The sequence below is a fragment of the Nasonia vitripennis genome, chromosome 3 (assembly GCF_009193385.2).
Source record: "Nasonia vitripennis strain AsymCx chromosome 3, Nvit_psr_1.1, whole genome shotgun sequence".
NCBI classification, from domain to species: domain Eukaryota; kingdom Metazoa; phylum Arthropoda; class Insecta; order Hymenoptera; family Pteromalidae; genus Nasonia; species Nasonia vitripennis.
In genome coordinates, this window is record NC_045759.1 from 2,809,065 (window position 1) to 2,825,902 (window position 16,838).

The following is a 16,838-nucleotide window of genomic DNA, read 5'->3' on the forward strand; positions in this document are numbered from 1 at the left end:
AAAACAGCAATGCATAAATAAAACACGAGAAAAAAACGAGTCCTTAAAACGCTTACGAGCTTTATTTATATATAAATAAACGTTACTTTTAGTCCTCTACAAGAAAAGAACATGCCAAAGTGATATTCAGTCATTGTATTGGCATACGATACAAAGCTACTGTAAAGCTGGGCCGAATCGCCATTATTTTAATATTTCGCCTTTCTTCAGTGTGATTTAAGTGCAGGAGAAAAAGAACAGAATATAGGTAAACCTTTGATGAAGTAAGTTACAAAGAACATAATTACGTATATAATGGCAGTTGCACTTGCACTTTGTGCCAAATAAAATGTTCTACATAAAATAAAAGTTTTGATTGATAATGTAACTATTTCATTGAACTTATAAAAGCAATGCTAGAATATTAAAAACAAATCGTGTCAAAAATATGAAGAGATGAATTTTCGATAATTTTGGATAAAATTTTTTAAGAGATTTTGATTAATACGTGTCTAGTCTAGCGGTGCTTTCCAAATAAAATGATAAAAAGTCGAACATTGCTCTTGTAAGTTGAAAACAAATTAAGACACATTCCAAGAAAAAATATTTTAGCAAAAATGTACATACAAACAGAAGCTATAATATTTTTTTGTGGATGCATTAAAGTAATGAACTCAACAGAATTTCTTTATCGACACTGTGATACTAAACGAATCAGTTATGAAAAAGAATGGAAAGTAAGATTTCTCACTTTTAATTCCTATTCACTGTTTTCACAATCTCCTGTGCATCTAGAACTTCTGTGGTTGTTCCCCATTCACACTTATACTGATCAAATCAAGTATTTTTTGTTTATAATTAGTGTATATAAAGTTATATTTGATATACATTCGTTTCGTACTTTAACAATTATAATATTCCCCTTGTCACTTCTCTGTATAAAAAAGATGACGGTCGCTGGAGTCTTACAATTAGAAGAAGCATATAAGGCTGCTATAAATTGGTCTGTTCGTTGGATTACGGAGCAAAAGCATCAATTGATATGACTGTTTTTATGTCACTTTTGTTTAAAAGGCACTCTTGTTAAAGGCTCTCATCATTATCCAAACACAGACTACAAATTTTTTTACAAAAAATCAAAAACAAACGGGATAGAGAGAGAGCCTCATCGTACATTACTCGACGGTGAAATCGTCTATTCGCACCATGCAATACCTCAAGTGATTAGATTTTGGTATGACCTATAGCTCTTTTCATTTAATAATTTTCGAGTGTGTCACCAAAAAAGCTTTTCTGTAAATCAATGCTTCTGCATACGTTTACAATTTAACAAAAAAATCATGCATGATTATGCTACATATTTATTAATATACAAAAAATTTAACGCTCATAACTATCGAAAATATTTTAGTAAATATACTGATCGATAATTTTATGGCTTGACAATACACAATAATTGATATGTCATCTAAGATATAGAAATTTTATCGAAAAAATGTATGACGCCTTTGTTATATAACAATGCACTAGTCGATATTAGTGGCAATACGCAAAGAAACAAGTTTAGGAGCCAGTCACTGTGACGAATTCAAATTACTCGAGGATCTCAACCTTCAAAGTTTAGCACGATGAGCTTTCGAAGTGAAGAACTTTTTTTTTCGTCGTCGCAGTAAAAAAAGTATACATGTACAATAATATATATTTCGATCAGAATCGAATATGTTCGCTATTTGTTCCTCTCCTCGAATAAAATCTCTCCTTTAAATATTTGCGATTTAAATTAAAGCTAATGTACATTAATTCATTTCATTTCTTGTTTCTCGTTATATCTTAAAATTTACTTTCACTACATATTTGAAGTAATTTTTGCAATTGCCTGTCGCTAGTCGAACGATTTGGCTAGCGAAGGAACGCATCAAATTTTTGTTCCTTCATTCGTACAAACATTACGTCTCGCTAAAAACTTATGTACAAAATTTTTTTAAGAAGATGTGTACGGTAAAAATCATTTACCAAATTAATGAAAAAAACATTTTTTCAAGACAATCATTTACAATCAATTTTCTAAAATACAGCTTTAGGGTCTGTTGAAAGTTGGGACAACAAGTTACAACTCGATACTACGTAACTTTATAATTTTTTTTATGACTTTTGCTATGTTTACTATCAACAAATACTCTAAATATCCTAAATACTAATGTAAATAATTCCCACAATGATTTTTACGGTTTACTTCTTCCTAATTCGCGCAAGATTTGGCCATAGCAATCGAGTCGCATTTAACGGCCAAACAATATTAATTCCAGCTTTTACAATTGTTTGTAATTCACAGAGGCACAAGGCTTCGACAAATATTGCGAAATTGCAAAACGATGCAATGACAATTGTTAGCGTCGTTTCGTCATCGACTTTTACCGCTGTTCATATTCGACTCTGCTGTTTGTACGTGACCATACACTTACAAAGTATAGAACAAAAGTAGCCTTGTTCAAAATAGTTCTTTCGTTTGTAATATAAAACATTTCTAAAGTAAATACGTATATTTCTAATTTTTTAAGTATTTACAAAATTTTGTCCTCGTATTGCAAATAACAATTTTTTAATACAAATTAATATTTATGATAAGCACATTCTATTGCTTTTGATATTTAATTCTCTATAGACCACATCCATATGTAGTATAATCGATTCGAATAACCAATTACTATTTTGAGAGATCACCAACTAAACTATTTGGAAAATGAACATATCAAAATTTTTAATATTTTTTGCATAGAATAAAGTTTTAAACAGAAATAAAATAATTCTTTCACTCTACTATTAAAATACACTATTATTATAGAAAGTAAAAAAATCTGACCGAAATAATTTTTGAGGCATTTTTTCGGATTATTGCAAGATAAAATAAATGTGCTTTACAGTATTGACGAGCGTACTATTGCTTAAATTCTATCGCTAAAACATTCTTACTTGATAGATTACATTAGTGTTAATTGACTGTGCACATTGTTACGCATTTTTACCTAAGCTTTATGAATCATTTTCATCCAGTAGCAGAATAAATTGTTATTTCTTTCAAACAATGGTGAAGTCCATTATAAACGCCGCGCAAGCAACCACGGAGATATGTAAACTGTGAACTTGATGAGTTTATCTTTTCTTTTGTACACACAAAGGATAAGGCGAGTAACGGGACGCTAAATGTTTCTTTCTACGCTCCTTTTTCTTTTCTATCAACTTCATATATTGCCTGGCTTATTTTTGTACATTCATGATATATGAAAGAAAGACAAGTATCGCTATCATTTTGCCGATCTTTTCATCTGATGAAAAAAAAAAATTTGATCGACAGGTCAGTCAATCTTTAATGAAACGGTATTAAAACTTTTAAATCGATTAAAATTCACAGTTAGATACACCACACGTCCAATAAACGTCTAATAAAAAAATATTGACAGCAAAAATAACAATACCTCGGTATTTGCATAGATGATATGAATGAATTTTTAGAATATCAGCTCTGAATAACAAAAAAAATTACTATCTAACTCGATTACCGACAATGCTCGATTCTCACCATCTTTCAACTTTTAAAGTAAAAAATATCCTCTAATCTTTTTCTACAACTTGTAGAGCGACATTGGAAAGTGAGGTTGTGTCTTTGAGGCTTATGTAATTTATTCTTTCCTGTCTTTTTTTGTTCTTTCGTGATATTTACAAAACGAATTTCTGTTGTATCAACGAAATCGACGATCGTTTATCTTACCTACCCAATATCCAGTGCACTAAAGCGCTGCGAAGAAAATTTTCTTCGTCGAAATAGGTGCGGGTTTGCGTGTTTCTGAGCGATGATAAACATGTTGGCTGCACCAAACGCAGCTACCTGCATAACAAAACATTGTAATTTAAGTTTATTTCTTATGATACTAATCATACATCCGTAATAAAAGAAGGAATTGAACCTACAAGTTATTCGACCGCAAAACCACATGTTTCTTCCACTGCTTGTGTAAGCTTGTCCAGCATTTTCTTATAGTTCGGATAAGTTTGCGGAATATCGATTCTATTGAAACAAGTGTGTGCCTTTGGCAGGTTTTCGCTCGGTGCATCTACAGCATGTATAGTAAAGAGACGAGGCCCTGCTGCTCCCGTTGATCCTTTAAAGAGGATTTATGTTAATATTGTAAGCCAATAGCGCTTGATTTCTGTTAAAATATTACTTTATTTCATTCAATTTACCTTGCAAAGCTTTGAAACCTTGAAGAGGAACGCGCGAGCTACCGGTGACGAATTGCAAAAGTCTCGCACGCATCTCCTCGCCGTAAGATTCAACGATTTGCCAGAACCATTTGACAACAGGCGTATCAGGCGTGCAGTTCTTCAATCGCGTGTTTTGCTTCCAATCGCTGATGTCGATTGTACCGAGGCCACCGATTACGAGTTCGAGTTCACGCTCATCGAACGGTCGCAGCAGCTGCGACGGTATCAGCTCGTGGAAACCCTTCTGCAGGGCAAGGAATTGCTGCTCAATACCGCGCATAAAACGGTAGTTCACGTAAAGCCGCACATATTCCTTCTTGTTCTCCTCCGTCACTGGAATGTCCTTGCCGCCAGGTTTCAGTTCGTGATTCTTCAGCACGCCGAAGCTACTGTGCTCCACCGAAAACGTTGCGTCCAACACTCCGTCAATGCTATTTTCTCTGTTGGAGTAAAACCATACAAAATATAACACTTAACTTATTTTTAATGAAAGACAAATAATGAGCAGCTAATCAAATCTTACAGCATCCACGTAAGGCTTCGATGCAGTTCGGGATCCACTCCTTCGATATCACTCAAAGTGATAGCTTTGTTAAGCAGCATCTTGTAGAATGGTGTCGTAAATCCGCCGTCGACATGATGTCCATGAAAAACAGCGATTCCAATAATCCTACCCGCGAAATGGAAGTACGATAAATGCTCTGGGTTGATACCGGAGTCAGCATTTATCTGCAGCGTGTAATTGTCGTCCCTGGAATACTGGAACAGACCGTACTGTGGATTGAGCATTTCGTGAGACAACAGGTATAGCCACTCGCGCGCTACACCTCCGTAGTCCAAGCCTTCCTCGCCTCTGAATTTCACCATGAGTCGTTTTCGCATGTCCTTCGGTCGCATTTTCATTATCAGTCTATAGGACTCCTGTGATTTGGAAAACATAGTTCATAAGTATAAATTCATTATTCATTTCTGACCATACTTGAGTGACAAGTCTTACCTCGAATATCTCGTTCCTCGATACTTCCAATCTGCAATGCCCCGTTTGCGGTTGAAGCGCGTTTAGTTCCGCCCTCAAACACTTTAGTTTCGCCACTAAGTCCCGCTTGTATTTCGGAAGAAGCTCGCTCTCCATCAATTCTTTGGGCAAGTCTGATACGGTTTGCCCATTCGGCGTAGGTGGAGTTTCGGCTGAAGAGGAAATTACGTTAATTCACAACATTTTTGGAAAATCTCGATATACTTGAAGTAAAAAAGTTACGCACTCGTTGGAGTATTATTGTTACTTGCACCTTCAGCTCTTGGCCTCTGTTGATTAACGTTTTGCGGAGTCGCTGGTTGTGCAGCAGCTACCGCCGTCGCCGGTGTCGTGGTCGCCCCAGCCGGTTCAGTTCTCGTCGGTGCTGCTGCATTATTACTGTTGGTTTGTTGCGTCGTAGTTCCGTTTTGTCTTCTGTAATGCAAAAAACGTCGTTGAAAATAAATAAATAGAAAGAAAAAAAAAGAAACCGTAAAACTGCGAAAGCCTTAAGCTACTGAGTGTACACGTATCTCGCAAAGACGCTTCAAAAAAAATATGTATCTAGTTTAAGCGAGACATTCGGCTTATCAGCGTTAATGGTGTCGGTCTTATTAAACGCGTATCTGGATACAGCTAGATGGCTGTATACTTGCAATCTTACAATTTTCATTGAGTGAAAGTTTTTCGCACCAATTACGATGTTTAAACATAAATTTAAAACGCAATACCTGCACAGCCAACAAAAACACATGTATTGCATTCCAACGCCAACTGGCCTATCAATACTCTCACAAGTCGACAAGCTCAATTACGATAAACATTCTAATCGCAAAGTAAAAATAAATACGCTTAAGGTAAAGTCAAACAAGACTGACTTGAGTAGGTTATTGATGATCTGCGTGGAGAGCCGAGGATCCGTGAACTGAGTGGTGCGGTTGTTGTGATCGACGAAGTATACGCGGCCACTCTGGGTCTGGCGCATCTCCCAGCCACTGGGCAGTGGGCCGAGCTCAAGCTCGTTGGCTGGCAGGTCGCGCGGAATCCGGGGGTCGTGCCACGTCGACGAGCCCGTTGGCACGTGGTAGAAGTACACCTGGCCCTGTTGGGTCTTTCGCATCTCTGTAAGCAAAATTTTTTTAAATTTGTTAGTTATACAAGCGTTATTTGGTTTAACATTTTAAATGTGGAAACAATCAACAATGTACAACTTTTTTAGCCAAAACATTCTACAGTTTACTATCCTAATGAGTGAGGTACAATAGCGTCCAATCGTACGACAGTGATATTAGCATTTTTAAAAGCGGCCTAACTGTAAATGTGTTAACGTTAGTCTACGTTGAAAGCTAAAGTGACGAGAATTAAAATTGTACGCCTAGACGCATGACAATGTCGCACGGAGACGAGACAAAAAATGCTGAAACATTCCAAGAAAATTCAGAGTAAGGCAAGTTCAGTAGTATACGTATATGAAACTGATGATTTTCATTACGTGTACGGGTCGTCGACCGACTTCTCATTGTGCGCATAAAATCCACAAAAACTTTTGACAAACGGCGTTGTCAAAGAAAAATATTTTCACGCTCGAGCGTGATGAATAATGAGCCTATGAGAGAGTATCGCGTATCGGTTTTCCATTACGATTTTTACTAGACACATATCTGACACTGCAGATAATATTTTAAGAATAGACGTTTCTTTACTTTATCGTTCAATTCGTTTCTCGACAAGTATCGAGGAATTAATAACGAAAAACGTTGCGCAGATAGTGTCGTTATAAATAATTGAAAATATATGCGACAGGAGTCTTTTTTGTTTTTGCAAGAAATAATGAAATTTCACGAAAATTAACCTTAGTCAGTTTCTTCACAGATAACTGAAATCTTAAACACACATGACTGGAGAAAAAAATCGGTTGAGTCATAGTGGGACAAATAATTTTTCTTGAAAATTTTTCGGTAACACACAAATGATCCCGGGACTTTTCAGTAAATTTCGTTGCTTATAAAAAAATAATTGTGTTTTTATCCGTTTTTGTTTTAGATAAAACTATATATTCCAGCCGGAAGCGTTTGTATTCGAGCTTGTTTGCTCCCTTGTTTAAAAATAAAAATTGCGTATGAAAAAAATTAAAGCAATCTTCTTATCATGCGTATAATAATTCGGATAAATATTGGACTTTGTAGTGTCTATGAAAAAATTACGTTAACGAAGTCAATCGCGTCTTTTAGTGTTTGTCAATTAACATTATATAAACTTGATTCTTGAATGAATACTAATTAACATTGCTGCTATGCAAATTTAGAGGAAGACTTGCAGTTTGTTTAATTTTTTTTTTAGTTCGCAAGCATGATTTAAGTCTATTAATGCGTCGTTTGTGTTGACAATCAAGTAAACTAGATTTTCCTGTAGATGAAAAAGCGATAAAAAGTGCAATACTGACCGTATCCCCTGGGCAAATCAAGCGGCTGCGTCTCAGTTCTCCTTTCGCTACCCATGATCCCACTATTCCTATTCCTGTTTGGCCTGCTGGGTCTCCTTGCCTGGCTCCCGTTTATTCCTCTGTCCGCTCTCGCGTTTCCATTTTGTTCATCGTTGGGCGTCCTAGCGGAGCTTCTTGTTGAACGATTGGGCGTCTGCGCCGGAGTATTCCGAGCATTTTGGTTGGGCGGTTGGGTCGGCGTACTACGAGGTGTGTTCTGAGCCGAGTTCTCGCGACTCGGTGTTGCGCTACCATTAGTTACTGCGGGAGGAGGTGCGTCGGCACCGCCACCACTGTTGTTCCGTTGCTCGGAGGTACGACGACTGCCACTAGGACTACCGTCGGCAGGGTTCTGAGGGCTACCGGCACTACTACTCGGTGACGTCGGTTCCGGGCAGACGGCTGGCGGCGGTTCCGGCGTCGTTGGTATTATGGCGTTGCTAGGCCTTTAAAATAACCAAATGGTGTGATATTATTTCTTCATAATTCAAAAATAAATTTCGTATCTAATAGATTATGGTTCTTACCGTGAATTCGGACGGATCCATTGTGTGGTGCGTGTGTAATGATTGACATAATAGAGCCTGCCGCTCTGCGTTCGTCTCTCCTCCCAACCATCGGGTAAATCCGTAGGACAGCTCAAGTCACCCAGGAGGTCGACCACGGCGTTGTGGCCGACGGTATTGCTAACAGCTCCGTTGTGACCATCTCGCGATAACAGTGACACAACTATCTGTCCCTTAATAACATCTGTGTCGTCAGAGTTGGCTTTGCAAAGGTCCAAACGTTGGTCTGTAAAGAAAAGTTCGTTAGAATTAGTCGCAATTGCGAAGCTCGTATTTGATTATGCTCCATCGTAGAAAAATGCACGTAAAAACTCGTATTAAATTCTGTGACGTTCATGCGTGGGATCGTACATAGCAACGATCATTTTTTTACGTAAAATCTGGTGTAACGAGAACTTTTTTGCCGCCGTTGTTTTCAAAGTAGATCACTGATTTATACTCACATCCTGTATCTTTCAACCTTTGAATAGTGTTTGACAATATTCGCACGCATCCAAGAAAACCTCCGCCTTGCTTTTTGTGTATTTTTCGGTGATTCCATACCGTTATAGTAATCCCGTCATTTTTTCCAATATACCTGGACAAAAATGAAATCAATCAGTTGATGTTTTTTTTTTAAATACTTAAAATTGTTAGTTATACTCACAAATCATAATGCTGATTCCACTTTGGATCTAAAGTGGCTTTACATGTGTCAGTGCTGTGGCACTGGCCAGAACCATCTACAGTGATTCTGGCAAAAGGATCTGGCAGACCTATAAAAAAAGAGTAATATGATTATAAATAATTGGCTATTTTCATTGTTGAAAACTGTAAAAATGCAACTCTGTGATACTCACGAAACAGATCTTTTCTTGCAAGGTTGCGAGCACACAAGACTGAAAGTGCAATAGACAAAACAATGAGTAAAAATGTATGATTAAATAAATAATTTATGACACAATAATAAAATGGTCTTGATCCCATGAGAATTACAACATTCAATTGAATGAACTCCCAAGTGAAAGAAAGAAAGAGAGAGGAATAACGTGAACAAATATTTTAAGTTGAATGTCCCACTGAGGCAGAGAGAGAGAGAGAAAGAGAGGCTGATGAGAAGAAGCTCTCGGTGAGAGAAGAAAAGTTAGCTTGCTGCTGAGTTATCAATTAAGAAAAAGCACGCGCATCTTTTTACACCGCGAGCGACGCGGCGTTTTAAGACGGCTGACTTCTCCTCTCCCTCTTTAGATGAATTCAATTGGCAGCTGCATTAATTAGACTTCATTTACAGCCAAGTTTAGGGAGCAACACAGCCAGTCCACAGTACGCGAGTTTTATTTCTACCTATGATCTTTAAATGTGAGAAACTTTTACTCCACTTTTTGAACCAAATTGCTATAAAAACTAATGGAAATTTTAAGAAAATTTATATTTTTAATGCACACATCTGAGGTAGAAAAATTCCATAAACAAAGTTGAAGAGAAAACGTTTTACCATAATAGGCTCTATCATCCTCCAGTGAGCAATACTTGAGTCAGTTTCTGAACTTTCAAATTCCAAGTAATGCATGGAAAGTCAATTAATCCCAATCAAAGCTTATTAACATTTTAGCATGCAAATTGCTACACACATGTATTACCGCTCCGAATAACTTTGAAAATAAATGAATTTTGTAAAGAATACTTTGCAATCAACATTGCTGTGGAAGTATATGTTGTAAATAAATAAACAAATAATTATCTCTTTCAAAGTATTTGATTCTAAATTGACAAAGGAAATAATGTTTATAAAGCAATGCTCTGGGAATGATATAGCAGCATGCAATAGATAACAGGCATTAAATCATCCGTTAAAAAACTGTGGCAAGTGACGCTGCCATTCAACAACCAAGAAGCCAACAAGAAAATGTCTGTAGCTTCCAAAAGGCCTCTCCTTGCCTGACCAAACAAATTACGAGATTCTTGAATTATCAGATCTAATCAAGCCTATAATAGTGCTCCCAATGAACCTGTCACTAACTCTGCTCTAAATTACTTTGTTGTAATCTCCTCCAGCAGTGACTGCGCGCTCGCACTCTAAAAGCTTGCTCTTTCTCATCGTGCATCGATTTCACCTTAGTGAAGACAACTTGCGCAGAGTCCTCAAGTTTGAATGGAAAACCAATGAGTCCCAATCAAAACTGATTAACAACTCGCTACCGATGATCCCACTTGAGGCACATCAGACACATGCACACGCAGGCAGACAGATGCAGATATATATATACATATATATATATATATATATATAGGAAAAGAAAAAAAACTGTCAGAGAGCGAGCTGCATCCAAAAAGCACACAGAGCACTCTGTATGGGGTCTTGGCAGCGAGAAAGAGAGAGAGAGAGAGAGAGAGAGCATCCGAACGTCGCCACGTTCCTCGCCTCTGTGTATTTCGCAGGCGGAGAGGAAGGTCGCGGCAGAGGACGCCTCATCCTCGCATTCCTCGAGCCGTCTCGGGAAAACGCGCAGCGCATAGCTAACACTCGCGGTCTCTCTTTCTCTCGCGCTCTATCTCTCTTGGTCGTTCTTTGAGGGCGAAGCCATATTGAATAATGCACAACAAAAACAGGGGGAGCCTCGCGCTGAGACTGCAGCCGGGATAGCATCGTCGTGGAACTCACTCGTCAGCCGGATCTTGGTCGCCGCGGTCCTCCTGCTACCGCCAGGGTTCGACATCCTCGAGGCACATTTGCTTAGGCTCTCTCACTCTCTCAATCGCCAGGGCCTCGCGTTCTCTCACTCACGACGATGATCTCTCCTACAACACTCGCTCACTCGCACTACACTACACGCACTCCGCTCTACGTACTATACTGTACGTATAGAGCGAGAGAGAGAGAGAGAGAGAGAGAGAGCAGAGCCCCCCGATGTAGTTCTATATAGTATATCGTAGCGCCGTCCTTTTAGCCTGGTCTGCGGCTGCACCGCTGCTCTCTGCTGTACGGGTGCGAGGGGGGGGGGTGTATATATGTATATACACAGTATGCGTCGAGCGGGTGTAGTGCTCTCGAAAGCCGCGAGACGGCTAGACATACGACCGTCGCAGCCGTATATTCTCTCCGTCTCACTCCAGCCCGCAGCAGCAGCGGCGGCAACTCCTTCCTTTCTTTCTCAGCAGTGTGCAGTATGTGTGCACACGCGAGAGTCGCGCTTCAATGGGTTTCGAGCTTCGATGTGTCCTGGCAGCGAGAGCTCGATATATGAATGAGTATGCGCGAGCCACGTGACCTCGTCAGCTGATCGAGATACGTGAAAAGGCGCGCAATTTGAACTGGTTTTTCGAGAGCTATTCGAAAAGTTATTTTTAGAAGTTAAATAGCTGTTATCTAGAAGCTGGTAAACACTTTGTATACCTGAGTATACGAGTGGCGCTTCGGTTTTCCTCAAGAGTAATCAACTGTCGTCTGCCGTCTGGACAACCCCGGCATACGTTTAGACTTCAACGCTTATTGCGAGTAATTACGATGCAGTGTACCTTAATTGAATTATACAGGTACAGGTCATTGTACGGACATAAATTTGCGATTTAGAGTCTAACGAAGAGCGACGCCTTTACCGACGGATTAAGAAGCGCCACTTTTCATATCGCGCCTGGGCATTATGAGATAGGTGTAAGAGAGCAATTTATAAACTCGACGTCATTATAGTTGATTAATAACTATATACACATTAAGACGCGCTGTCTGGCGGCCGACTGTCACAAGCTGCGCGACGCGGGATCGGCTCTGTCTTTTTCGATCGGACGTTCGAAGAATAAAGTTTAATCGCGGGCAAGCTTTTTCCTTACGTAAGTGAATTTTCAAGATTTTTTAAAAGTTGTTGCTCTAATCTCCTGTTAGTTCCTAATTACTAAATGTGCACATGTGTGTGTGTGTTTTTTTTTAATTTTGAGCCTTGCCTTTGGACTAATTATTTTTTTCTTCGACGTATAGTCAGCATAATTCGTAGTGAGCGAAGAGTGATGAGAGTTTAAAATTCTCGCAATTGTGAGCGTATTTTGAATAAACCTGTGCCCGCATGAAGATAAAAATATTAATAACCATTCTTAATATAGCGAGGTGTGCTATATCCTTTCATAGATGATCGCACGTCATAAAAGTCACTTAAATAAATAAATATATATATATATAAACACTGTAATATTTTTACTTCAAATTTGTGTGACGCTAAACTTTCTCTGCAGTTTTCTAACAAAAATTAAAGAAAAAGCACACGGTATAGAATCTAATGGTAAATCAGTGTGCAACCGTATACTATTCATACAGCCGTTCGATTCGATGTATTTTTATTTGGAACTTGACCTTAAGAGTATAAATACAAATGCTACTGTGTCAGCGGTGCGCTGACCGATATTGGTTTCTAATATACGTTGATTGATAGTAATTTTCTTCTTTGCAGCTGCATCTCGTTAGTGCTTTTGACTTGATGACATGAAACTATGCGACTAGTATACCTATAAAAAGGTAACACTTGGCTTCTGAGCTTACAAAAATAATTTTTTTTTTTTTGCCTAATAAAGATAAAAATTAACTTTTCCAGAATCAAAACTGCAATAAGCATTTTGTCACCTCCACCCACCATGAACGGTAACTCGATCCCTAAAACCACCTACCACTACCTACCCACCGCCTCCAGCCTACCCTCCCACAACAAGTTCACCCACGACAGCAGCTCAAAAGTCCGCTACGAGATCCTCAAGGAGGCTATTACCCAGAAAGATCGGGGCACCATAATCTGGCTCCTCAACGAAGGCTGTCCAGTCAACCTACCTACAGCTGACCATCAGGACACGCCCCTGCACGTCGCCGTCCTCGCTAACGATCTCGACGTCGCCAGGATCCTCATCTGCGCCGGTGCTCAGATCGATGTTCCCAATTTCCAGAAACAGACTCCGCTGCACCTGGCCTTCGAGATGCGCCAGAACGAGATGGTGGACCTGTTGTTGACTCAGTGCGATGGGAAAGTCAACCCGTTCACCGTTTACGGTTTATCCCACTTCCACATCGCCTGTGTGAGGAACAACTGGCTGGTCGCTAACTCGTTTCTCCAGCAGGGAGTCAACGCCAACGTCTACCTGGAAAAGTGCTTTTATGGAAGGGATTACAGGTACTATCGGCCGTTGCATCTGGCGGTTAAACACGAGAACTTGGAGGTTGCCGAGTTGCTGTTGAAGTATGGTGCCAATGTTGACGCCAGGGATAGGTACAAACGGACTCCCTTGCACCTGGCTTGTAGGTACAATTACAGGAGGATTTGCGAGGCCATAAGAACGGCTGACATCGAGAGTCCTCGGGACGTGTTGAGGTTGATCAAAGAAGAAGATAACCAGGTGCACATCGTTAAGCTTCTGGTCAGGTACAAGGCGAGCATCGATGCTTTGGACGCCAATGACACGCCTCCTCTGTTCCACGTGTTCAAGTGCGATTACAGAGAAATCAAGACAGCCATTCGAGAGAAGATTGTGATCGATGACCAGGAGTTCTGGGACGAGGTCGTCGAGGTTTTCAAGAACGTGCAGAGGGAGAAGTTCTACGCGTTGATACAACGAGATGCCAATGTCAAGTTCTGCTCCCAGTCGAAGGATACGTTGCTGCACCTTGTTATCGACGGTCGGAAGCTCTTCACGGGATACAATCCTCTGGCTACCAAAGAGAGGGACCTCAGTGACGAAGAGAAGGCCGAGTGCGTGGACCTGCTGTGCAAGTACGGCGCTGAGGTTGACGCCAAGAACTCAGCTGGGCTGACGCCGCTACAGATGGCCATACAGTACTACCACGTCAGAACGGTCAAGGCACTACTGAACCACTTCGCGACTGTGAGCAACGTCTGCTTCTTCCACTACAAGATCCCGAAGAGGGATGCCGGAGGGAACTTCGAGTTGAGGGAAATGGAGAACTTCCTGGACATCATCGCCATGATGTTGAAGCGCAAGTCCGATCTCAACATCAACAGGAGCAACGAGCTGCTGATGCTGAGGTACATGGCTACAGAATCGAACGTTCAGCACTTCGAGAACTGCAACACAGTGGACCTGAGACATCTCCTGGACTTTGGCGACATCAACAGCATGAACGTGTCGTTCTACATCTCCGAGAGATCGTTACTGTCCAACCGGGAGAAGATCGGCCTGGTGTTCGAGCACATCCAGAAGCTCGAGATCGCCGGTCTGCACGTGGACGAGAACATCAAGCGTGAGTTTCTCAAGTGCGACTGCGGTGTCGTCGAAAGCGCCTGCAACAAGGCTTTCCTCGAGAAGTGCAGGGAAGACATCGGTAAGTTGAAGGTTGTGATGATCGATCGGTACGCCTCGTTCTACGACCTGCTGTTCTTGAACGCCAATGAGGTAGCGGTGAGGGTGAAGAACGAAGACTTCAGGAAATCGGTCAGGACGAACTGCAAGCTCAACTTCACGCTGTACAACGATATAATCGTCAAGCAGTTCGTCAAGGGTATGGTAAGATCGATCTTGCTGGAATCGGCGAAGGAGTACTTGAGCTTCATCATCAGGGTGGATCTGCCCGATCCATGTTCGGAGAATATTCTCAGTCATCTGAAGAACGAAGATCTGTGCAATCTCGCACTGGCCTTCGAGAAGTGATTCTTGTGCGAGACTTTTTTTAAACTTTCATTATCGCAACGTGTAGGGATTCACTTGCGTTTCATTTGGCATTTGTTCATTGAAATTCAACACCAGATAAATTTTGTAGACATTTATTACTTGAAGCCTGCTAGCATTACAAAAGAAAAATTGTACATTAAAATATGATTGAAGTGAATAAACATAAATTTTAAATTTCTACATCAGATTTTCTTCTTCCTACAATACTATACTGTAACGACAGTATAAATCTATTTCCAAACAGATAATATATTCGGCAATTTCACATTGCAAATGGGTAAAAAAAGAGTATATCGTGCTGCGAAATCAACGTACGAAAAATGTACGTTTCACAAAGTCAAAATGTGTTTATAGATTCTTTTTTTTTTAATCAAGGTGCAGGCCCCTCGTATTTTTAATTTTCTGCTTAAAACCTACATAGTATAATATGGCATGAGACGTATAGTGATACATGACTTAATTTACATGCGCGATAACGATGATAAATGGTTGCTAACGTTATCGTTACTTGTTACGTTATAGCTATATATAAATGCGAAATGAAGCTATTAATACTCTTGATATAATATCGACTATGATTTTCGAAAAGGGACTGCGAGCTACGGAATGTTTCGACCCGCGCTGTGAATTTTGATTATTTTTATCTTGTGTGTAATTGAATTTGTACCGCGGATATAGCAGCAAAGGCACTTGCAGAAGGGTACATTGAAAAGTGAGTTAGAAACTACTGATCGTGATCTGATTAACATATGCAAGTCTTCGAAGAGCAGCAAATATAAACTTCAAAAGTCCTTTGATCAAAAATATATTTGTCGATGTCCCAGTGTTTACAAAGAGACTCGGTCATGAATTCTTTAGAAACTTTTACGCTTTTTGGTCAGCTTTTCAACGAAGCTTAAAAAGTACCACTGAAACTCTCGGACACGTACACTCAATGCAAGACTAAATAAGCGTTACCGTATTCTCAAAACAGTTTACTGGCCGTTTGTTCCGGCGAGAAACAGCAGCCCCTTGACACTGTGCATACGTATATAAGTTATATGGATAGATAGATACTCATTTATATTATGTAAATTCACGTAAAAGATGTTCTAGTAGGAGATTCCACACTATACAGTGGAGAAAGGTGCAAAAATTAAAATATCCAATCACGCGGTCCTCTCCGAATTTCTCGCAGTAGAGTACAATAAGTTCACTCCTCGTCCAGAAGACACGTCGGAGGATCAACTCAGAGAATGTCGATAAGCTGGCAGTGCTGTCATCGTCGTTTGGAGAAATTCGGAGAGGACATGTATACAACAACGATATACGACTCTTTGTACTTTACAACTCGGCTCGAGTTTCGTTGACGCGGTACTTCTTCTTGAGCAGCGTCGTCATCTTGACCAGGAAGCCAAGAAAGATAGCCTGGCCTATACACGAGATCACAGTCCCGAGGATCGAACGTCCGTTCATGATGTGTACACGCGTTTCTATACGTATTTAATTTACGGACCAAACACGCGTACACACTCGCAGAGTTCAGTGTGTGTCTGTATTACAACGCGCTAATAGCTGAAAGCTCGCTAGAACATCTTTCGCAAGTGAGATAGACGGACGATAAAGACGCAAGAGAGTATAGCAGAGGGAGACGATCGGCTTAGGCTTCGCCCTTGAAGGTGAAGACGGCGTCGACGAAGAACAGGACACCCTCGATGATACTGATCGAGGCTTTGGCCATGTGCTTGTTGAAGGATTCGCCACTCTCGTGCTGGTGATTGTCGATCACTACGGCTCCGGAGGCTATGAACAGGGCGCAACCGACCAGACTGAAGAACAGGTCCTGAGGAAGAATAATAAAGTGAGTTCGTCAGCGCGTGTAAATATTGATTGCGATTGAAAGTTGGCGAAACTCTCG

At 40.3% G+C, this 16,838-nt stretch overlaps 3 protein-coding genes across 4 annotated transcripts in view; 1 reads left to right on the top strand and 2 right to left on the bottom strand.

Annotated features, from left to right (window-relative positions):
* Positions 1-43: 43 nt before the first annotated feature.
* LOC100122994 (E3 ubiquitin-protein ligase SMURF2) lies at positions 44-11,449 on the bottom strand. Its single transcript, XM_001606551.6, has 13 exons — positions 10,944-11,449; positions 9,142-9,180; positions 8,949-9,057; positions 8,746-8,879; positions 8,264-8,528; positions 7,698-8,182; positions 6,133-6,376; positions 5,502-5,689; positions 5,237-5,427; positions 4,763-5,160; positions 4,219-4,679; positions 3,946-4,136; positions 44-3,862 (listed from the first exon to the last, which is right to left on the bottom strand). Exons 1-12 carry the CDS (start codon positions 10,996-10,998, stop codon positions 3,949-3,951), a joined length of 2,757 nt encoding a protein of 918 aa, XP_001606601.2. The 5' UTR covers positions 10,999-11,449; the 3' UTR covers positions 44-3,862; positions 3,946-3,948.
* A 202-nt stretch (positions 11,450-11,651) lies between these two features.
* On the top strand, positions 11,652-15,731 carry LOC103315680 (ankyrin-1). The gene is made up of 3 exons (XM_008205834.3): positions 11,652-12,109; positions 12,721-12,785; positions 12,862-15,731. The coding sequence occupies exon 3, from the start codon at positions 12,902-12,904 to the stop codon at positions 14,918-14,920; it is 2,019 nt and encodes a 672-aa protein (XP_008204056.1). The 5' UTR covers positions 11,652-12,109; positions 12,721-12,785; positions 12,862-12,901; the 3' UTR covers positions 14,921-15,731.
* Positions 15,018-16,838, bottom strand: part of LOC100678806 — a 74,590-nt gene continuing 72,769 nt past the window's right edge. For both annotated transcript variants that reach the window (XM_032598162.1, XM_003425712.5), the window contains one exon: positions 15,018-16,763. In XM_032598162.1, the coding sequence (XP_032454053.1) occupies positions 16,581-16,763 (183 nt within the window). In that variant the 3' untranslated portion in view covers positions 15,018-16,580. The remainder of the gene's footprint in view (positions 16,764-16,838) is intronic.

Bases quoted from the DNA above. Each gene is read 5' to 3' on its own strand.
- LOC103315680 (XM_008205834.3), top strand. From the start codon at position 12,902: ATGAACGGTAACTCGATCCCTAAAACCACCTACCACTACCTACCCACC.
- LOC100122994 (XM_001606551.6), bottom strand. From the start codon at position 10,998: ATGTCGAACCCTGGCGGTAGCAGGAGGACCGCGGCGACCAAGATCCGG. The intron at 9,058-9,141 runs GTGAGTATCACA...CTTTTTTTATAG, and splicing joins TGCAAGAAAAGATCTGTTTC to GTCTGCCAGATCCTTTTGCC. The intron at 4,680-4,762 runs GTAAGATTTGAT...TTACTCCAACAG, and splicing joins CGAAGCCTTACGTGGATGCT to AGAAAATAGCATTGACGGAG.